This window comes from Acyrthosiphon pisum, chromosome A1 (assembly GCF_005508785.2).
Source record: "Acyrthosiphon pisum isolate AL4f chromosome A1, pea_aphid_22Mar2018_4r6ur, whole genome shotgun sequence".
NCBI classification, from domain to species: Eukaryota; Metazoa; Arthropoda; class Insecta; order Hemiptera; family Aphididae; genus Acyrthosiphon; species Acyrthosiphon pisum.
Window position 1 is genome coordinate 59,190,476 of NC_042494.1, and position 24,752 is coordinate 59,215,227.

Sequence of the window (24,752 nt, forward strand, 5' to 3'; positions counted from 1 at the left end):
GTAAATATAATATTAAGTAACTAAGAATAAGATGTAGATAATTAGATATTATATAAAATGCTTAAGTATATAATACAATATTATCAAGTAGAGGCGTTCTCAGGAATTTTCAATGGAGGAGGATGGTTGTTTGTGAATCATTTCTAGGAACATAAATAGGAAGGCTGGGCTATCGGAGCACAAAAAAACAGGCGCATAAGAAACCGGCTAATGACGATGGGGAAATAAACTCAATGACCCCCCCTCCCCACAAGTACACCCATGTTATCAAGATCAAATTAGTGGATTGTATTAATTAAATGTTTTTTGTGTATTGTTTTGAGATGACTTATATTAATATTAAGTTTTTCGAAGAATGTAATTGCAACAACATAAATTACACTTTTTCACTTTTTTGACCAAATACAAGTACTAAACTTCATTGCATTTAAATTTAACATTTTTTTTTTTACCTAGTATTATTACATTCGTGTTGTATGTCAGAATTGATGATGTCTATTTTAAGCATTTTAAAAAATATATTTTTTAAGTAAAGGCCATTATTATTAAGAGTTCAAAAATCTTTATATAATTGGATTGTAGAGAAACGTCTTCCTTTATTGTAGTAGGCGGTATAGTATTATAAAAAAAAAAATTACTTTACTTGACGTTCAGAACCGAGCACATTCCTCATCAACTCTAAAGTATCGCATTCAAAATAAATAAACATTATAATATTTACACGACCGCGCTGGTATAATAGACGATGCAGTTGTATAGAGAAGAATCCGTGGCTATAACTTATCGTAGGCACTTTTCAAAAAAATATAAATAACGCGTTTAATCTCATATTCCATATTATGATATTATACTATGGTGCACATGCGATATAAATATAATATTAATAAAAAGTATAAGAAAAATTGGCACGTTCAGGTCTGCCAGTCGTGGTCCGTACGTTATTCAGTTGTATCCTACGCGTAATATTCATTCGTATACCTACGATTTTTCACCGTCGTTCGTAAACGTCAGTTCTTGGCCTTCTGGCACACACCAGAACAAATAAAATTACACAGTAATCACAGAGCAAGCATCGGACCGTAATATACCTATGTGCGGATTTTGTACGTCGATCGCAATTTTTTTTTTTTAAAGTTTCCCCCTATACATTATATTATTATGCGAGTATCGAATATAGTGCACCCGCAAATAATATTATATTCACAGTATTATGTAACGACGTACCTAGCTTAGAATATATATTGTCACCGATTATCGATTTTGTGATTTTTAGTTCAACCACAAAAAACGGTAACTCCAGATATTTCAAATATTGTCATCATTTGCAGGATTAGATTATAATATTATGTTCACCGCAAAAATCACCGATCTCAAATTTACAAAACGATTCTTTCAACATGTCACTTCGCTGTACGCCATTTTGGTCTCAGACCTCCGCTGCCCATTTCTATAAATATTAACTAGGTATTGACTATAATATCGTTTGATAGGTTTTTATAAAATCTTCAATTTTTGGATACGTCACATGAAATTTTAGGCTTAATAGTCACAACGGACGATTAATATGCGGCAGGATTTTAAAAAAAAAAACGCGAACATATATGTCCCCTATAGGGGATGCTAAGCTCTCCCAGATATAAAATTATTCCCCCACCCCCGCCCTCAAAACTCACACTGTAGAAGGTTATTGTGTATACTGTATAAGTAATAAAGCTTATGATATAATAGGGCCCCTCCAAATGTTCTGCATCTATACTAATATAGTTCCATCACTTATTCAAGTAAAAAATACTTAACTCACATCTTCACCATCAAAAGAATTTTAATCTATAGAGGTCTGCTGTTTCAAAACACCTCGTCAATACACTGTCATCAAGATCACTCCCGGAAAACCCGACAAAAGACCGTTAAAACTAAAATGGTGCAATCTACTATAGAAAAATAGTTTATTCTTATTTATTTTTTCAAACCGAGCGAGACGCTTTTGATAATTTGATCAGCGATCTGGACAATATTCAGTCAATATAGACAACCGTGTGACTTCCCCCTCAAATACTTTCACCGTTATTTTGTAAATTTGCTTTTATTGTAATCGTATTATACACAAAATTATACTATAATATAATAAATAATCTGATATGTTGTTATAGATGATAATATAGAAAATTAAAAACGTCCCTTTAAAATATCGTTTTTTTTCTTCGAAATAATATTTTGTTTTAAGCTACGAGCGGTGGATAAAGCGCGTACCTATAGTGTAATATTTTAAAAACAATATAATATAATATTACTATCCATTCGAATCGCAGCTACACGCGCATACAGTGCGTATGAATTTGCGTGATACGTAATAATACGACGCATACTATATTATTATATTGTTAATAATGGCACGAATAGAATAGGTAGATCAAAAGTGGCGACTATGCCGTGAAAAATGTAATTGCAGTGGCGGTTGGCAGTTTAATTTGAAAGCAGTAATTAATGGCTTTCGAAAACGATCGCTTACAAAGAAAGTCGATTGCGCGTTCAGTTGTATAGGTACTATTTGTGTCGTACATGCACTACGATCAAACGTGCAGAACATTATCATTGACGAGTGAATTTTAATTATGGCCGCGCACATTATAATCAGCGCCGAATCGACAACAATAACGGAAAATGTGCGTTGGCAAAGTATATTAAAAACCTTTTATCTGAATAATATAATAATATAAAAGTGTACCCGTGCGCTTAGGTACCTATATGCAAAATGGCACAATGAAATGTGTGTCTTTTTACAACATTATCGCGTGAAACAATTTTCATCGCAGAAAAGAAAAAAAATTGTACTAACACAATAAAAAAAATTTAAATCGCGTAACAAACGACAAGCCGGTACGCATATATTATAATATAACATGCGGGTACAACAACGGCAACAAATTTCTCGCCACAATGAAAAACTCCACGGATCCGCGCTCGCGCGTATGGAGAATGAACATTTTATATTATTATTGTTATTATTATATCGATGCCGCACAGAACCAGATATTTTATAGTCGGCGGGTATGAGGAAACGCCTCCCCCACCCTGCGGTGGGCAAAAATGTAACGATATATAGTTAGGTATTATAGGTAGGCACCAAATAAGTCACCAATTTACTTTCTTTTTTTACAACGGTCGTTGGGAAAAATGATAGGATCGATTATTATATATTAAATATTATCCATATACCTAGTATACCAACCTGAGAACCGTCAAAGTTGCATAACTACTGCTGCAGCGGTGTTATATTATCTGATATGTCTATACGTATTGGCCCACGGAATAAAATGGTTATAACAATACGTCATAATATATTATATTGTCATAAGTGTATAGTGTATGCACCGACTTTTGTCTCGGTTCAATATTGTGGTCATTTTCAATATCGTAATAGGTATTATTGGTTTACATATATTATTTGGTTTTTTAGCTTTTTTAGCATACATTTACATACCATATGCATATGAGCGAGAATTTCGTAGTGAATTGATCTACTACGATGAATAATAATAGACAATTTAAATTACATTTTTTAAATAACGATGTCAGTTTTTATGTTTACACTCAAGTATATAATATACGCTTAGTATTTAGTATTCAGTATTCACGCCATTTACAACACTATAGGAGTAATGATAAAAAGTATTGTTGCATTTAATGCGGTTTCATGGTTTCATATTAGTATGTTTTACAAGAGAAGCGCAAATTTCTAAGAAGTATTCGAAAAAATCATTGAAAACTGCAACTGCAACTCGCCGTGATTAAATGTAAACAATTAAAATATAAACAAACTGAATAAATCGCGATCAAACTGAACTCTGTTAAAAACGTTTTTTTTTTTTTTTACATAATATTGTTAAACCTATGAGATTTTCTCGAGTATGCCACGTATCACTATTTACTACACCCATTAAAAAATACATTAATCGGACGGAGTGATTTTATTATTGCGTTGTCAGCGAACCATTTACTCGGTGGTTATTTGTATAGGAAATGGGCTTGTAGCGTGCACCAGAACAAATAATAATATGGTTGTGATCTTTGCACTGCAGATGACGGTGCAAATAAAGAAAAAACCCGCTCGCGATACCCATTAAAAAAAAATATCTGATGACAAAATGAAATGTACCTATGCACGAACAATATTAATGATTGATGAAAAAAAATGTGCAGGTAAACAAATCTTTCCGAAAGTAAAATATCCCAGCAAATAATAATATACGTATTCATTGGTTAGGTGTAAGTTGGTTCAACCATTATATATATGCTGCGTACTTGCAGAAGACACAAGAGTACACATCGTACCATCGGAAGTCGTGAACTATTTAACGCATCACAAGCCACAACACTGTTTCTAAACAATTAAATTCTCTAATTTTATTTAAGTTTCCAAATTTTCGATATTAATCGTGATGACATCCGCGTCCGTATTAAAATATAATATAGTACGGTTAGACATTATCGACCGAAATAATGTAGACACCATTCCACGGACCAGATATAATATTGTTTTTGGTTTTTGGTTCAGATTTAAGATTTGTTGACATTGATTCTATTTTCGAATATTATTTTCATCGATTTATAATATTATTGTAAGGAACAATATGGCAAATTATATAAAAGAAACGTGAAAATACTATAATACTATATAATATAGGGGGACGGAATGGCCGAGTGGACTAAGGCGTCGGTCGCGACGCCCACGGACGCCGGTTCAAAACCTCGGCCGCGGGCGGCATTTTTCTTCGGGCATGGCAGATACCTACGGGTGCCCAATAAAAAGCTACCTAACTGTGTAAACGTGTTTAAACCTACAGTACCCTCCAATGGCCTAAGTTGCAGCGGGTTAATTAATAAAAAAAAATATATATATAATATAATATACGGTAAAAAAGGAAAAAAGGGTGGAGACTAGTTACAAAATATGCACCTAATAATATCACCAATAAATGATAATTCGTAAGCATATCAAAAACAATGGATTCTGAATATAAAATTACAATTGTTGAAGACAGAAGTATTGCGCATCTATAATATTATTATATTATAATAAATTGACTATATACAAGGTAATTCATCAAGCATATGCTCACCCCTTTTTTCTTCAATAATGCAGTCATTAAAAATCTTATTTTTGGAATTTTTCAATATACTTAAAGAGCAATTGTTTTGTAATTCTTAAGGAGTGTCCTGTGGAGATAGAAACTTCTGTTTCTCAAATGAGAACATCCCTTTTTAACTGTAAATTATACAGTGGATAATTTTTCTGAAAATTTCGACGTGGTAATAAAATATGGGGGCCATGATGAATTGAAAATTTAATTTTAGTCATTAATATTAATCCGTCGATGATATTAATAATCTGTAAAAATGGCATATTAATTGAAAAAAAAATATGGGTGAGCATGCTCGGCGAATCACCTTGTATATAGTGTACTGTATACATTAAACGAGCGAGGTATCTTCGAAACAGTATCTGAGTGTCCCTCTTCCATCCCCTACGGCCTTTAAGCCCTGCATTGGCATGAATCTATGTAAAGTGGATCCGCGTGTACACAATATCTATACAAAGTACCTACATATATTTTTACTGGCGCAACTGCAGCCACGGCGAGCGCGCTGACCCACATCTTCGGCGAGAAAACTCTGCGGCAACGTGAAAACCGCTCACACGCCGACCTTGGCATTCGTGTACCCGGCCGCCGCCACCGCCGTCTCCCGTTTCCAGTGGCGGCGGATTACGTCGTCGGTGTCGCGTGTCCAATTCGGGAAAACGTGTTCGGGAAATGTCTAGCGGCGGCGGCGGCGGTGGAGGTAGAGACCTACGTGTGGCGGCGACAACGTGGGGGACGTTCGAAAAATGTATAAAATCCCAGGCCCAGGACTCGTATGATATCAGTGTTCGATAGTTCGGGTTTCGACTACTATTATATTTAAAAAAAAAAACCAAAAAACGATACTATATCGCATATATTATAATAACGTATTTAACTATACACGTTTCACTGCGGCAACAGCACACAACAGCGAAACCCATTGTCGTACATCGCATCATCGCATCATCTACACCATGAGATCGTGTCAAGTAAGTACACTTTTGTAGTGATTTTTTATGTCAGGACTCGGGATCATGGCGACATTGTTCGTGTCTGTATTTCAAACTTAAACATTTTCGGTGTATATTTTGTATTTTTTGTTCTAATCATCCATGTTTTAAAGATTTGTTATATTTTGTCTTATTGCGCATGGTGGAACTTTTAGAATATTTTAAATAGTTCATAAAATAAATTGAATGTTTGACTACAATCATCAAATTAACATTCTTATTTTTTCTATGCGATTTTTAAATATTATTTATATTTTAGAAATTTGTTAAAAAACTATATTTACCTTTGATATAACATACATTTCTTTAAATGTTAACTGGAAAATGTATATTCCGTCTGTTATCAATTCAACAGATAATCATTTTAAAATCATATTTTAACAATCTGATACAAATCTTATTGTACTGAGACTCTCTATTTTATATAATATACTATACCTAGGTATATGTAATAACATCACCGGTAGCGTATGTATATACCTATTATATTCATTTGAATATTTCCACATTTTTAAGTGATCAACGCATTTTTCGCGTACCAAGTCCCGATCCACGGTTATGTAGGTATAACAATATTGTTGTTTTGGTCTCTCGTCGTCTTCCGCCGTCTGTTTCACGCGTCGTGTTTATATACTGATGCCGTCGTGTACCCGCGACCGTGTTTTCCAGGTGTTTGCTGCACTCAGCGTGATGACGGCGTGCACCATGGCCATACCGATTTTCGTCGAAGGAGGACCCAGGTCCCAGAGCTCAGAGTCCGCCGAAAATTACGTGAGTATATAGACGTCAATACGACTTTTATTGTAATTATCATTCGAAACGCGATCCCGTTCGCTCGTTAATACATAGGTATAGGCACACATCATTACCGGCTACTGCAGGAGACTGATGGTTATAGTGTGGCCATATTTGAAAAAATTCTACTTGAATCCGTACTCTTTCTCCCCGCCCAAAACAGCCATCGCTGATCAAAACAGTCACGTCTAATCTCGTCTCATTTCTAGAGACGTAGTTTTTAAATGTCTGGGAAACTTAATTTTCAATTTGGAATCAAGGGATACACTTTGTAATAAGTGTTTAAAATTTAAAATTTATATACAGCTGAAGTTCTCATTGATCCACCTCCTTTCCCGCTAAGACATAATTACTTAGATAAGAATAGTATATATTTTCATCTATTTATGATTAGAATATATTATTGTTATAATTTTTTCCGCAAGATATACACTATACTGCAGGTCAACCTAATTTGGCGGCTTCGGGCTGGCATTTTCCCGCCAGAAAGACTTTACTCTATCATAATAATCCTCCGCCGGCAGTTGTAATACTCGACGAAGGCTCTAAGAAATCGCTTCTAGTCGTCGTCGACGGTTTTTTTTCTACCAATAACCATTTTCTCCGCGTACTCTCGGTTTGTAATCATTTGTCTCTCGCGATAACCGATTTCGTTCGTTGGATTCGACATTTTCTATGACGAGCGGGACACGATATACAATTTTTTCACACGACATTCCGTCGTATCGTTATGGTGGGTACCGCCGTATCGGTTACACACGGCCGTTACCTGTACGACAGCTCGTTTTCGGTTAAATCGACTAAAAATCACATTACACGACCGCCCAGCCGAGTAAATAACAGCGACGACAACAATGTCACACGCGATAACGTGTGAATAGGTGCGCAGTGTTCCTAACGGACCGGAACAGCCGGTAAAGTGCTGCAGTGGTTAAGCAACACGGCCGTCGCGTTATAAACCTATGTCGGCGAATAATATAACTATACTGTTGGTAATAACAATAATATCGGAGCAAAATAATAACAATAATAATGTATTGTAACCGTGCAGTATACCGGCCGTAACCGTCTCGAATACAATGCACGCGGTATATATTATTATAATACTGTACACTCGCTATCTCGCTCGTTTCTTTCATTGTAATCACCTTTATCACTATCCTCAACGGTCCAGTAAACACCCACACGTCATCATCGGCCGTTTTCGATTACGTTACCATACCGATAGCGGTGCGAGCACCTATATAAAATATAGCAATAGCCGAACGGTATCTTTGTCCGGTTCCTCCACCAACACCACCGCCGTCTACCATAATGCCCCCCCCCCTGGTTCGTATATAGTGTGATAAATAATAATCATAATATAATCTGTAATAATCTTTATGGTATGTCAATGACCGCGTGCTACGACATTTCGTCGTGACGCGACGATCGTGATTTAAACACGGTATGATCGCAAAGGTTCACCAACTTATTTGGGCGCCACTCGCTTACCCACGATATAATAAACTAAGTACATTTGTGATGCGCATCTTCCTCACCAGCCAACCGTCACTTTGACAAGAAAAGAAATCACTCTGGTATTTCGCCGATTTTCAATTTTTCGCTATGAACATTTTTGATATGTAAACCGATGAAAAACCATCATATCAACTTATAGCTTATTATATCAGTGATCTGACTGTCGAAAAGTTGTCCGATCATACCTTGTTGCTCGCAATGTCACGACGACGACTAAAACCCACGACGACACTCGTTTTGTTGTACCACAGGCGCCCAAAGCGTACAAGTTCGATTACGCCGTCCACGACCCGGAAACGTACGACGTGAAAAGTCAATGGGAGGCACGCGAAGGTGACGTGGTCAAGGGAGCTTACAGCGTTCTGGAACCCGATGGTGCCATGAGGCTGGTCGAGTACACCGCTGGACCGGAAACGGGTTTCAACGCGGTGGTCAGCCGGTCCGACAGCGGAAACACGGGCTACAGGAAGCCCAGCAACGACGCGTTCGACTTCTGAGCGCGGCCGAAGCAGGCGAAACCCTCCATCGCCGCCGCCGAGCCATCATCATCATCATCATTAGACTTCCGGTGCGTGGTGATACCGACGACGGCGGCGGCGGCGATGAAAACATAATGTTATTATTGTTACAATCATAATATTAATAATAATATTATGTTATCATAATAGCGTTGGCGTATTGCCGTCGTCGTCGTCGCCCGGTCATATAATTCATATTAAAATAATAGTACGATTATTAGTATATTATTATATACGTTATTTCCATTACCCCCTAACCGCACGCGTAGACCTTTGTTTTACTAAAAAAAAAAATCATACAATTTATTATATTTTTATACTTAATTATATAAATACGAGTACGTGTGTGTACTCGAACTACGCGTGGTGTGTATACCTATATATATGTAATATGTGCATTTATAATCACTTGCATTGTTAATCATTTTTATTGTTATTAGTATTATTTTATATCGGTTTGTTTTTATAATGAATAAAGTATACGTATTTAAAAACTCCAATAATTGTTCGTATTTTTGCACGTTAACTAACCATTTTGTGTTATATATTACACGCAAAGCGCATAATATATGATATAGTTGCTACAATAATGTTAAGAGCCTATTAAAAAATGATAATAATAAGACAGTGGATAAAAGACATGTCCATAGATACTAAATACATATGCAAGTATGGCGGAATGGAGAAAACTCGGTTAAATAATGAATTATCTATAAAACCACACTGTGGCCACAATCACTCATCTCGAAACTTTTAAAAATTCAATCACAAAAATTGTAGCTGTGATGTCTCGTCAATTCTTTTATTATCAATGGTTAACAGTATGGAAATAATGATTATTTTTTCATTATTATATTATATAGTAATTTCTTCGGTAAAATGTTATATCTTACCTAACTTTTAAAGTCATTCAAACATAAAATGTTTGAAAAAAATATAATATTTATTAGGTATACCTGTAGGTCTTACTTTTTTTTAAATTTTTAACTTTTATGAATTTATACATTTTGAATTTCGAAGAAAAAAAATCAAATATCCATACAGTTAATATCTATCCAGTAAGCTCAAGTTTAAATGATTGGAGTTGAATAAAAAGTTATAAGACGATAATAAATATTTGGGTAAGTATTAATTTTTTTCTTGAAAAATGTACCGTATACAATCATTATAATGACTTCAAAATATATTCTCTATAATACAACATTATATATTTTATATACAAAAAGTTTTTTTAAAAAAACATAAAGTTACCTAGAAAAATGACTGCACGATCTTGATTATTTTCAACGTTTTTGTGGCTCTCGTTTGTACATATATATTATAATATTATGGTATTGTCACAAAGCTTGTAGTTTTGGCTTCCGATACTGATTGAAATACGGTTGTCGATTGACTTATGTAGTTAATATTATACGTTATATATTATCTGCACGTGGAACTCTTTTCGACGTGGATACGAAGCAAACGAAACACTATTATACCGCGGTATACTATTGCACGGCCTACAGACTACACTCGTCAAACCTAAGTTCTGTATCATTAGTAACTACAAATACAATATTGGATTTTTGCTATATATAGGTACCGATACATTCTGTACATAATGTTGATCGTTGCAATCGGATTCGACTTTCGACGCTTTCTCGACATCGCACCGTACCTGATATTTTCTGCGTCAGTGACGCCCAAGATATATTTTTCAGGTGTAACAAGAAATAATTTTACCCACCAACCCACCCTCTCACAAACTTAAAATTATATTATTTTATACATTTTATCATATTTTAATTGATAATATTAGTAAATATTAAGGTATCAATCAATATAATCTGTGATTAATAACGAACATATTTCAAGTTAATTATTTTACGTTATTATACCCGCCCACCCCTTATTTTCAAGGTGTAGTGACCGCTACACCTAGTAATAGGTTTGGGCGCCACTGCCCCCGCGTATACGATACAAAACGCTGATGAACCATATGCAATCAATATATTCCTTCTTAACGCCCCTGAAGGACGTATGGCAGTGTTTTTGTTATTTTTTTACACTCGGACACGTGCTTTATTGTTTTGTCTTCGTCGTTCTCTTTATTCGACACCGTAGGAACCGCGTACGTCTATATGGCCTACATCACTCGTCGTCACGAGCATAAAATAAACCGTGAAATAAAATAATAGCACAAACACAAATCTAAATTAAGAAATATCTGTTGTACAGTATACGACGTACAATACATATACGCAGCTAATATAATTAATTTACCCAACTTTACGCCGCCTGAAGAACGTGTATTTAAATATTTTCAAACTCGTTGTTTACGATTTCAATCGCGTATAATATACAAAGTCCCGCAAATTATATAAAATTATTATTGCAAAGGAAATCGCAATGACGCATTCGAGGGGAAGGGGTGATATGAGTATTGGGCCTTGTGTTTAATTCTTATGTATTTATAAAGATGTGTCTATAGCAATAAAATGAATATTTAACTGTTGTGAAATAAAATTCTAGAAGCTTATTAATGTTGGAATGGGAGACCCTCGTCCGAGAGTATCGTTAGTTGTGTTAAGATGATATTAGTTTCACAAGTGAGTCGAACTTCAGATACACCACTATATTTGGTCCCCTGTGATCCGGACGTCAATCATAGGCGCGCATATTGGGTTAATATTCTAGAGAGGCCTCACCACGACTATTAATTTAAAATTGTACCCGTGAAGTTCAACCCCCCCACACCTCACCCATACATATCAGACATTTTATAATATTCAATTTTATGGAGCGAAGCGAAAAATGTATTGGTTTAACAAAGATGAGTAATTTTTTTTACTGTTTGTCACACTATCGTCGTAGAAAATTATGTCTACCAAAATGATGTACACTCATCATTACTATAGCTTGCCGTTTTTCACTGTAACATTAATTACTAATATATTATTGATTTTACCTGTAAGATGAGAATAGCAACAAACAAAAAAACTATTTGATAGTAATTTTTTTTTTTTTGGATAAGCTGCCTTCCTTAGTTGCGCCACTGACATAGATGTTAACATATATAATTATTGTAGTAGGCTCATCGCCGTTTTTATGTTATATTCCACAAGAATACACTGCATAATATTATAATGACCATACGTTAGGTACGTGTTTTGTTTTCTCTTCGTAATATTATTATAATGACATAATGTTACGTCATATTATTAATATATTTTATATATTATCATATTATACTTGGGGTTCGTCCATTCTCGGACCATAAACTTCTCATAAAAATTCGAAACTCTATAATAAGTATAGGGCTTGGTTCAATATCCGATTATAATATTATCACTATTATTATTATACCTAGGTGGCTAGGTAGTGTATTATTAAACTGTACACAGGTCATACGCATAATACATTATCCGTGTTGCACGGCGTACAAGTGCGTCTGGCAGATACCTATCCGTTAAATTAATAATGATAGAGATACAGTGGAACCACGACAAGTCAAAAACCTTAATAAGTCGAAATAAATGCCCTTCCCTTGCCTAATCTAACCTAGGTAACCTAACATTAAAATAAGTTGAAAATATTTAATTTCCTTTGAATTTCGACTTAACGAGGTTTCACTGCGTATTAATATATTAAGGACTTGTTTCGTTGTAGCTACAAAATTACAAGAAAATGTACTTTACCTACTGCAGCGTTAAATATAATCCGATAGAATCTGTCTAGTGCAGTAATGCCCACCGTTTGAATATTAAGATCAAATTTGGCTATTCTCAATATTGAAAAAGTTGGCGTACATTTATTTAAAAGAATAACGATTTGTAATATTTAAAAGACAAAAATTAATTATTGATTAAAATATAATAATACACAGATTCCTATATAAATCATAAGAACAAAACCTTTTTGGAAGGTAATGGAGATTGTCCCCACATCTTGATGTCCTATATAATTATTATTTAAACCCTAATTTGACCCAGTTCAAGTACGTACATGTAAAAATACATTTCAAAATCGAAGCCTAAGTTGATAATTACAATTTTTATCACCTGAAAAGCTGCTCTCTAACAATCACACATCAACACTTCAACAGTCCCCATATTCATCTATACAGTTGCACCAATTAATAAACGCTCGTTATTAAAGTATGCTGCAATAGGTACCTATATAAGTCATGCGGCCGGCAGCATTTCACCCATTTTATTATCTTTTCCCAAGTCGACAACGATAATACGTCACAAGAAAAACCGCTACTGAATATTATAATGTTTATGCGAAACTAAATTATTGGATTTATGGTCTTGTTAAATACTTGAATACCTACTTGTATTTAAATACTTTTAAAATGTATTTGTATTTATATTAAAGTCCTTTTGAAAGACATATTTCAAATATAAATGACACCAAGTAATCAAATACATATTCTGAATACATTTTAAAGTAATCACAACAAAACTGTGGATTATAGATAGCCAGATAGGTATATAGAAAACAAACCACATCTAGCGAACTTGACTTTTTGCGGTCATCTCGGACTGACCTCCGAGCAGATACGTACAGTTGGCCGAAATCTTGTTGTAATAATTGCACCTATAGCAATGCCATTCGACATATGTATCAAACCGCTTGTGATGTTATAGTTTTCGCACGTTGTATACAATTATACAGGCAAGTTTCGAAGTTAAAAAATCAACAATAAACCCAACATACCATAATCACTGACTAGAAAATTTATCGAAAACTCTTTTACTGTTTTATCGATTACTGGGTGCACTTACTAAGACGGTCAAAGACGCAATATTGTACGAATATTTAAAAATATATAAATCATATAAGTCACATTGCGGAGGGGGCTCGAATGGGTAAGGAGGTAGGAACTTAACTCGGATAGTAATATGCTCGGAAAGCGTCGTCTGAAAACGTTACGAACTTAAATTTCAAATCCAACGAAAAGCGTCAAATATGAAAGACTTGTAGTGGTGGTTGCCGGGAGGGGTAGAGGGTTTTCTTACCTGTTGGACGGATAATAATATTATAATAACGTTATGCAACCGCCACGCCAAGACGCATACGGTTCATACCGTATGTTATATTATACCACGACGATGGTGACGACGAAAACGAAACGCAACACAATACACGGCGGCGGCTGCGTTTTTGTTTATATCTCACGATATATCAATATAATCGGTCTTGCAGCAGAGTTGTTGAAATCACGTCCAGGCGCACTATCACTATTATTAATATCAGAACTTTACCGCAATCTCAAGTGCTACGATATAACGTACCGCATTGTTATGATTTATAATATTATTTAGTTTTGTATACGTAGTTATAACTTATAATAATTATAATAATATTATCATATTGTTTCGGACACACGTGTATAATAGCGGCGGCACCGGACTATTATGTTATTATGATATTATTTACCGCGTCAGTTCGGCTCGGCCGGCCACCGTCGTTTATTTTTGTACGCGCTCGCCGTCGACGCCGAGTGCCAACTGCAAACGCGACCAACGCGAAACGTAAAATAAAACAGCCTGCGCCGCTGCCGCCGCCGCAGTCGTCGTCACAGGTTTTCTACGTCTTATTAGGTACCTATACCTCTATATATAATATTATAACGTGCATATTGTGCGCGTGTACGTGTGCGGCTAATCGCTGGGCGGCGAAAACGGTTCCGCAAACGGTTATTTGCGAGACCGGATGCGACCGGAAGTGTGCATATAAGCCGCCCGGTTGACCGGGGCGGGAGTGGAGCGCTTCCGGTGCGGTCCACGCGCGCAAATTCGCTCCGGATCGTTAGCACGCCACGTGGCCGACGGCCAACGCACCGACCGACGATGGTACCAATAATAATAATAATAATAACAATATTTTGCCGGTGGTAGGTACCTACGTCACACCGCACGACAGTAATAATAATACATCGTATAGCGTTAAATTAATATTATACATATTATTATTATTGTGTTATTATAAACAGAGAGAAGCTGCGCACCTGCCAACGATTCGCGTCACTATTTCTGAAACTTCTGTTATTTTAATTTTATATTAATACGAGCTACTCGGGCAACAGATATTTCAGGCCAACGCAATTTTATTTTTGAATGTACGCAAAATCCACTGTGTATATTATTATTATACGACGTTATAATGCTTACGTAGAGTACATAATATAATATACTTGGACGAGACACAGGCGTCGTTGCTCCGCTAGTTTAGCGTTTGACTGAAACGCCATCATAATCATTATTCATTAATCATAGCATAACATTATATTATTACGCATCGTATAGGTACCGTCTATCTAGACGTCGTCAACTGTGTTATTTTTACCTAACCTGTCTATTCTATCTCGACTATAATTATACGAAATATGCCTATATGATAGACTACCTCGACACCGTCCAGGCGAACTGCGACCGTACCCGTCGTTCAAAACGTTTCAGGAATAATTGGACATTTGGGCCGTGTATATACTGTAATATTAGCTACGCCACACGGTTGGCTGCTTCAAGAAAGGGGTTATGTAAAAATAAAAATGTATTTTTGGTAAACTACCTAAATAGTTTTGATTAATATATTTTTAAGAGTAACGACTAATCGTATCCTTTCAAATTGTCGTATTTTATTTACTTAAAAAGTTGTAAGCCAAAACTCAGTCTAAAATTTAAATATCGAAAAAACTGACGGTTTGATACCTGGTAAATATACTATTTTGGTCTTAAATCAAAAACAACAAAACCGTATTGGAAACGCTGACCGTACATATTATTTAGAATGCTAATTAATGTTTGTTAAAGACAGAGACAACGACAATGCGTGCGTCGAGATCATTATATAAGTCTGATGTATTAAAGGGGGCGTTGAAAAATAATCGCACTGCAGCCCACAAATAATTAAAATATTTTCGGCTATATACACGCTATAATAATATATGTACAACTGAATATAGGTATACACACGGTAACGTATATAATATGATAATATTTCACTGAGTGGTATACTGGTATTACAGTGCGGTAAATGCCACTTAATAGCTTGTGAATTATATACGATACCTTGATAGGTATCGCTGTGGTTTGTTTTTACTATAGTCTATATGCATATAATAATATAATATGTATTAATATATAACATAGTCGTACATTATTAATATACACTACAATTCACTATATACCCACCTTGGGAGTTAGGCCTTGGCTTTTATAATTCTATGTATATGTAAAGGTGGTATATATTATATAGGTATAATAATGAAATATTATCGAATTTGCATCAAACAATATACAAAAATATTGAACATGACCGTTAAAAAAATATCAAGAAGCCAATTAACATTGTGGGGGGGAGGGGCGTCGAGGAGAAACTCTCCGTATCGAGTTGTAATATATTTAAATCGCCGTAGTCCACGACCGAGTTTCATAGACGACACAGTTGAGGTGTTCCCCTCCCTCCCCACCCCGCCGACCGAGACATGTAGTACATAATTCGGTACAGCGTATAATTATTATTTTTTATCACTATATAATATTCCATGCAGGAGGTAGTTGTTTTAGTGAAAGAAAACACGATCGGAGACACGCAGACTTACAGTCGGTCTGACAGTCTCTCTCGTGTCCATTGATTGCCACCAGTTCAACGTCGTTGCTATTGGCCGTGGTCGTGATTCAATTAAGCGCATCATAAGAGGATGTCAGCGCACTATTCGTTTTCTCTCTCTGGCCCACGCGCAACATAGACAAAACGCATTTACGCAAAATAATTTTTTCTATGCGTTTAAGTAATCTTTGAGTAAAGTTACCTACTACAAAAAAGATAGAGAATAATATTTTTGAGGGAATGACATATCGATTTTATATTTTATTATTATTTGACTTTGTATTCGACTTTCAAAATAAATAAAAAAATGTTGTAAATTAAAATTATGTTTAAATTGTTTTGAGACAATATTTAGACAAATCTATATGTCATTCCCTCAAAAGTATTATTCTCTTTTTTTTTTGTCATGGGTGACTTAACTCTAAGGTTACTTAAACACATAGAAAAAATGATTTTGCGTAAATGCATTTTGTCTATGTTGCGTGTGAGCCAGAGAGAGAAAACAAATAGTGCGTTGACAGCCTCATAAGGCTGAAGTTTTAACGACTATTATTATATTAATATTAATATTAATAAACTCAATACTAATAAATAATATTAATACACTACATTTTTTCGTAATGACCGAACAGTGCTGTTTATGTACATTATATAGATGCATGGAGATTTCCAGGGACGGGTTGGTATATATGTATCAACCAATCGAGATTTTCAATTCTAAGCGGCCCATTTACATAATATTCACTGTCTCAAAATTACGTCTACAATTAATTTTTTTTTTTTTTTTTTTTAACTTTATTTTAAAAACATTCAATCTGTAATTTAAATTTACAATAAGCATGTATGCGGATGTACATTATTTTTTTTTTTTTGACATGCGGCGCTTGAAAAAAGAAGCCACCCTATAGCAGCACTTTATAACAGAAGTACAATTAATTAGTTACTTAATATAATAGGTGGCTGATCGTATTTTAAACATGAATTTATTTTCACTCAACACTCACGCACGACTGGTCCAAACTTTAAGCGGCCCACCATACTCGTAATGTATTAATATTCCTTATTATTTATTTGACACAATATATACATCATAATATATTATTTCAAACGGTTCGTGTGGCTGGTACTTAATTGGTAATAAGAATTTTTACTTTTTAAATGACAACATACAGATTTACTTTCATATTCCAAAGCAGAATATTTTTCTAACTATTTTGATACATAAAAATGTAATTTAGGACGAATAGTTTATGAGTTACAAGTATTTTAAGTTTCGATGAGTGGAGTAGTGAACCAACATTTTCCGGGGTATAACAGCTTACTACTCCAATCCGCTCATCAAAACTTCAAACACTGGTAAAGTGATAAGTGATAACTCATAAACTACTCGTCCACTATTCGATTTTTATGTATCGAAATAGTTGGAAAAATATTCTGCTTCGGAATATGAAATTAAAACTGTACCTCGATGTAATTTCAAAAAGTAAAAACTTAAAAAAAAATTAAGAATAAAAATATTAAAAAATATACAATATCATTTTTAACGACTAGAAACTATGAAAAGTTTTTTTTTTCAAAAAAATGTATATACTTAAGTATTGAAATAATGATTGATTGATGATAAAAGAATAATATGCAATAATCCGATATATATGTATATGTATGTAATATGTATAAATGGATACACACAGTTTATTCGGTCATATATAGGTAGAAACGTCTATCCATATAATACATATTATGTCCACCTATCTATAGATACACGTTATCTATCTATCTATCTATGTATCTATCTATATATCTATCTATATTATATATGTATATTGTATATAAAAATGAATCCCTTATTCCCTTGGTCACACCATAACTTGAGAACGCCTTTACCGATTTCACTAATATTTATTTGTTGTGTTCGTAATTTTCAGGACAAGGTTTGTATGAAAGTCATTTAAAAAAACCTACTGGATAAGTAGGAAATTTGCCTGGCAAAAATACAATAGTGGCGCCATCTATTTAGCAAAAAATAAACTCTAAATAATAATGTGTTTTTGTTTATCATAAAGTTTTTTGCGGGGTCTTCTATCCACCGCATATTGCCTACCTGAAAATATACTGTTCGTATGATCACAAGCGTGTCTAATGGGCAACGCCAGGTAGGATGGTTATAAATTAAAAATTCTCAGGACGGGACCTGGGCCCTGGGCCCTGTAAAAAAAAAATGGTACTTAAAAATTATATGTACCGTTAAACATTTCAATGATTAATACATTACGGGATCCTTACTCCTATATAGACCAGGAACATGACAAACAAATGAAAATTTACAAGACCAAAAAAAAAAAAATGAAAAAACGGAGCGGCCCCGGCCGTGGCTATGCCGACACTGCAAGGTTATAATCGAACGTGTCCTGACTGAGTCACCGACTGATCAACGTAGAGCGTAAAATATGAGCCTAATATAATAATAATGATAGCTTGAGGCTTGACATTTTCACGATACCTTCGTACCACCATACAATTCACATTTTAAAGTGGTGCTTGCACAAGTATTTTGAGATTTCAGATAATCGATGAAAGTTTTTAAGTTTTGAACACCATTACGCCAATTATTAAATAGGTAACAAATTGAACAAATTTTGAATCATATAGAATTGGCATTTTTAACGGGCAACGAAATGCACAGGATCAGCTAGTATTATAATAAAAAAAAGTGGCTAAAACGACAGCAAAAATAATTTCTTCCTTCTGCAATTGTGAACATATTAATTGATGTAGGTATATACGTGTTTTTATATAATATGATTATGTTTTCATCGAATTATTGCAATGGATTATTCCGGTGATAATTTATTGTATTCACTGGAATTTGAAGCCTTGGCGGTAATTTTTTGCTTAGTTTCTAACTCTACTATAAACAGTAATATTAATATTAAATTTAAGGGCGGTGAAAAGATGAGAATATTACCACATTTTATCAAAATAATAATGATTGTATGTAGGAACAGCAAATGTAAAAAGTCGAGTAATTGTACTCAGGAAAACCTAGCGAAACTACACGGGAGCTATAATATAATAATATTATAGGGTTGTTTATTCGAGTTCTTAACGGTTTTTTTTTATTTGGAAAACCTTTATTGGGGCAGCATTGCAGCAAATAAACTAAAAAAAAAATGAATACCGTATGATTAACGCCTTCCAGTTAACTTTCAAATTACAACTTTATTCAGTCATGAATAAAAAATAAAAAATACACATGGAATTGAACAAACAAGCGGGGTCACACTGTCACATGGATATATTTTATCAATTATCAGTAATCTCAACAAAATAACAATAATAATAATAATAATAATAATGAATAATAATTTAATATAAGACACTTATTTTGTATAGGTTGAAAATTGAACACTTATATTTTACATTAACAATATTTACTTTATAACAGTAACGGTTCATTTTTATTTTCAATTTTCCAGTAAATTATGTCAATCTATAATATTACTGACTTATTTTGGTACAAATAATCAGCGAGTAACAACCTGTTTTGCTTTTTTTTTTAGGCCCATAATTTATGATGTAAAACTAAAAGAGCAGTGTGCCTGCCCTTAGCTCAGTGCCTCCCCTGTACAGTGTCAATTAGATTAATTTACCATTTCGGTGGAACCCTGTATATTTAGTGAATATTTAATATACGTCATATCTACGTGTAGCACTATAAACGCAGACCTAACCGTATTTATGTAAACCAATTTTTTTTTACCTCCAAGGATGTGGCACAAATCCTGCGCAGTTGTCGTTGCAATCCAGACACGGCCTTCCTTCGTACACCTCGTCCGCTACAGCTCCCTGAAACGAAAACAAAACGAAACGTGTAAACAATAAAAATATATATTATGGTGAATCATCAAGCATCATCTCGATTAAATTATGATTTGAAAATTATTAGGTACATTTCAATATTACATTTATATCAAATTTAATTATACATCCCAGATAGGTAAATATAGATATCTAATACAATGAGATATTTAATTTAGATAAATGTCTATATCTATTATTACGATTCATGGACATTAAGTTACAACAACTCGTTTGAATTTTGATTTAGTCTTCAAAAAGTACATATGCTTAAAAATTTACAGTAAAAACATCATATTATCTGGTTTCAGTAGTCAGTTGAAAAAAGTAGGTACCTATGTATCGTCACAGGGCACTCAAATACCATACAAAATTTAAGTTTTTGAAAACACTGTATTTATAAATAGGCATACTTAAAAAATCAGAATTAAAATAATTACTTGTAGAAATGGATTGAATGGTGATGAACATGCTAGGTAAATTACATACCCCATAATAAAGTATAAAATATTATTTATAACATGATACAGTTTATTCTAATATTCGTCCTGATCAGTATATAGACGACGTATTAAGGACGGTCGCATTATTCTCGATTGTGGTACTAATACTAAACGTCTTGTAATATAAATAAAAGAAGATTTCGACTGTATATCCTGGTATAATAGGTACCTACGGTGACATTTTTGGCACGTGATACAGCCGTGACGTCACCGCATTCGGTTGGACACCGTATATGGGCATGGTTCGATCTCTTCGGTGGATATACGTATACGTATTTGTAGTATATAGTGAATGAGTGCGCGAGAGAAATGGAAGAGAGAGAGAGAGAGAGAGAGAGAGAGAGAGAGAGAAAGAGAACAATTTTGTTCAAGTTTGGTGCAAGGACAACCTTTTACTCTAATGGCGAACCACCACGTCCGTGAAAATACAAGTAAGAAATATATTATAGATACTATATATATACTAGCTGATCCCGTGCACTTCGTTACCTGTTAAATGTACAAACTGTATATGACTCAAACTTTGTTCAATGCGTTATTTAATATTCGGTGTGTGATGTTCTAGATTTATCTTAACTTTTCTGTTGCCCACGATAAAAATCCTGATTCACAGCAGTACATTATCAGGTAGGCAACCTACCTGCGGTAGATCGCGGACCCCGTGCTGTTTGTACGTAAGTGTATGATTTAACTCTAAAGTACCAAAGTTATACCAAGTTTGTCGTTTTTACTTAATTCCACATACGATGGATTAATATAATCAATTAATACAAAATCCTAACCTAACCGTACTAAAATCCGATGAGTAAAAAAACCAAATGTAACCCTTTTTAAATTAGCCTATCTTCTTCCCAGTGGTCTAATCTACACACAAACATTCATTTATATATAATATATATATTAACAAAAAATAATAATACAAATCAACAAACATGCCCGATTAACCAATAGCAACCAATAATATATAATATACACTATTATTATTTTTATTTAAAATAGATAGTATTATTTAAAATAGATAGTAGCCGATTCTCAGACATACTGAATATGCGTATAAAATTTCATAAAAATCGGTCAAGCCGTTTCGGAGGAGTATGGTAACTAACATTGTGACACGAGAATTTTATATATTAGATATAGATAGGTATTATACCTAACTGCCTAAGCCATAGGATGACACTTTTAATGTGAATCGACTAAGCAGCAAACATTTAAGTAATTTAAATTTGAATTTTCAATATTACGAGTAGTTGTAGTTCAAAAAATTTTAATCGTAGACTTTAGAGACTTGTTACTTTTTGCCATAGTGTATATTATTATTCAATATTTGGATTAGTTTTTAAGTTATTTATAGCACGAACTTATACGCAACTTAAATTCAATTTTTTTGGCCAAAATTAGTTCGTCTACCGCGTATTCCTTTTGAAAAAATAAGTCACCAATAATTGTATGAATAATATTCTTAAAAATATAGACCGACAGACAGTGTCTGCGAGATTAGAATCGGTTTTCGTGATGTATACATAATTGCATCATTGAATGCAGTGGCGTAGCCAGGGGGGAGGGTTCAAACACCCCCCATTGACATTTTCCCTCCTAATAAATATATTGTTTATAGGGTTTGGGACTGCTTGCAAGTTATACATTTGTCTTATGAAATGGCGAAATTAAATACAAAGTTTGAATTTGCATATTTGTGTACTTTTTAACTTAAATGTACATACAATTGTCGGGAAAAATTATATTTGGATAACATTGAAAAATATCTTAAAAAATATTATGTTTGGTTAGGTAAAAAAGGCGATAATTTTGAGATTTGGGGAGGCCGAAGCGTAATACCATACTATTATAAAATTGAATAAGCTTAAAAAAATTAAGTGAATGTTTGTGAGGGGTGAAGGGCTGTTAAAGTTGTTGGAGGAGCTTGGCTACAGTTGGCCCTATGTTCGCATATGTAAGATTTCATAAGTATCTTTATGACAAAAACATGTTTAAACAATAATTGACATCTAGATTGTATATTGTACGAATGAATGAACATCAGTACGTGTTCGTTTATCACGGTATTCGCATATCACGTTATTCGTTATTACTTATTTATTAACCTAGTATTGTATGCTAGTATTTTTTAAAATTCAGTTGTTATTTATTTATTTATTTATCAGCTTTATATACCTACTTATTTTTTAGTTTTTTACTACCAAAATTGCAATATGTTTTATGATTTTTCAAAAATAATATAAAAATTTGATACATAGTACATATATTTAAGCATATTTTGAGAATTTTGACTGCATATTTCGATAATTTTTAGTGCAACAAGTCAAGTTCTGAACCCTTAATTTATTTATATACGAATACTGTAAAAACTTGGTTTTAATCTATACTTAATACACCCCTCATTTCATAATCCTGGCTACGCCACCAAGCCCGGATTAAGGGGGGGGGGGTCCAGAGAGGGCCATGGCCCCCGGGCCTCAATAGTTTGAATTTATTTAGGGGCCTCAGATTTGTCCACTACTTTTTTTGTTATAGGCTATAACACTGCATAAATCACCTTAAAAAACCGATGATTATTTAGCGAAGAAAAAAGCTTATACGTTATAATTTATAAATAAAATGATACATTATTTATTGCCAAGTACCTAATATCTATATATATTTATTATAACCGGTACCTAATACTATTATTTTTTTTTTTCGTACAAGGCCGCCTCTTTTAAAACTTTGGCCCCTGGGCCTCAAAATGTCTTAATCCGGGCTTGGCTGTATCTCATGAACCATGAAAGTTAAAAAGTTGAAATTTTCACAGATTATGTAATTCTGTTGCCGCTATAACAACAAATACTAAAAATCCCAGAGTATATAATATAAGCAGTGTTGCCAACACGTTTATGTACGGAACCTTTCGTGCGCGAGTCGGACTCGCACTTGGCCAGTTTTTTTTTCTTTTTAATCTTATCATATTATAGATATAAATATTAAATATTAAAGATATTTCAAAGAAAAATAAGTTTCTCTTTTTTAAATTTTAGAGTAGTCGCTTATTAAAAAGTGCAGCTGTTTGTAAATAAATTACTTCGAAAGTACTGTAAAATTCAAGTTTCACTAATCATTAATACGATCGATAAAATATTAAGCGTATTATGATTATAATACTAAATTTTTTATATTCATAAACTTTATGTCCAATCTGACGGACGTCCACCGAGACGTTGAAGTTATTACGCATCGTATCTCTGTAATAGTCGGTAGTCTCTAAAAATACGTCTCATTTTGAAAACGCAATTCATTTAAAGCGCGTCATCGCCCAATATTTAAAATTCAGAGAATTATAACATTCTACTGAGTAGCATTTTCGCAGTGTCACCGATTATTATATGCTTACAGTTTTAATATTATTATGATTATTAATGGACAGTTGACGAGTATAATGTCAGTGTCTCACTCGTTCCCATTTATTTTAAATTACTATTCAAGTTATACGACAACATTGTCAAAGTATTTTTATTTATTTGTTTATGCATATGGCATTGTCAAAAAAAAAAAATTATGGATTATACTATGTCCGTGGGCACATATTATATAGATGGTTTTTATGTAAAATTTGGTTTTCCTATAGGTATTGTAAAATATTATTTTTGTTATAAGTAAATATTATCTTTAAAACAGAACATTTTCATTGCATCGATGAAACATGAAGTCAAGAACAAAATTTGCACTACTCGAAGCATAAAAGAAACTACCACTTGAAAATTTTAGTTTTATTTTCAGACTTCCGTGAAATGTAGAACCGAGAATGTCACTCGAACCTTTCAGAAA

The 24,752-nt window shown here is 33.8% G+C and overlaps 2 protein-coding genes across 3 annotated transcripts in view; one reads left to right on the top strand and one right to left on the bottom strand.

Annotated features, from left to right (window-relative positions):
* The window catches only part of LOC100160412 (four and a half LIM domains protein 2), a 113,081-nt gene that overhangs the window by 78,383 nt on the left and 9,946 nt on the right, over positions 1–24,752 (bottom strand). Inside the window, exon 2 of one of the 2 annotated variants that reach the window (XM_001945095.5) lies at positions 20,330–20,415. In XM_001945095.5, coding sequence (XP_001945130.2) covers positions 20,330–20,415 — 86 coding nt within the window. Of the gene's footprint in view, positions 1–13,973; positions 14,383–20,329; positions 20,416–24,752 lie in introns of those variants that run through there. The other variant, XM_029487324.1, reaches the window with a different exon arrangement.
* On the top strand, positions 5,922–9,467 carry LOC100161806 (cuticular protein-like). The gene is given in 3 exon segments (NM_001162032.1): positions 5,922–6,112; positions 6,803–6,904; positions 8,701–9,467. Coding segments are annotated over 3 exon segments (363 nt in total). The 5' UTR covers positions 5,922–6,097; the 3' UTR covers positions 8,947–9,467.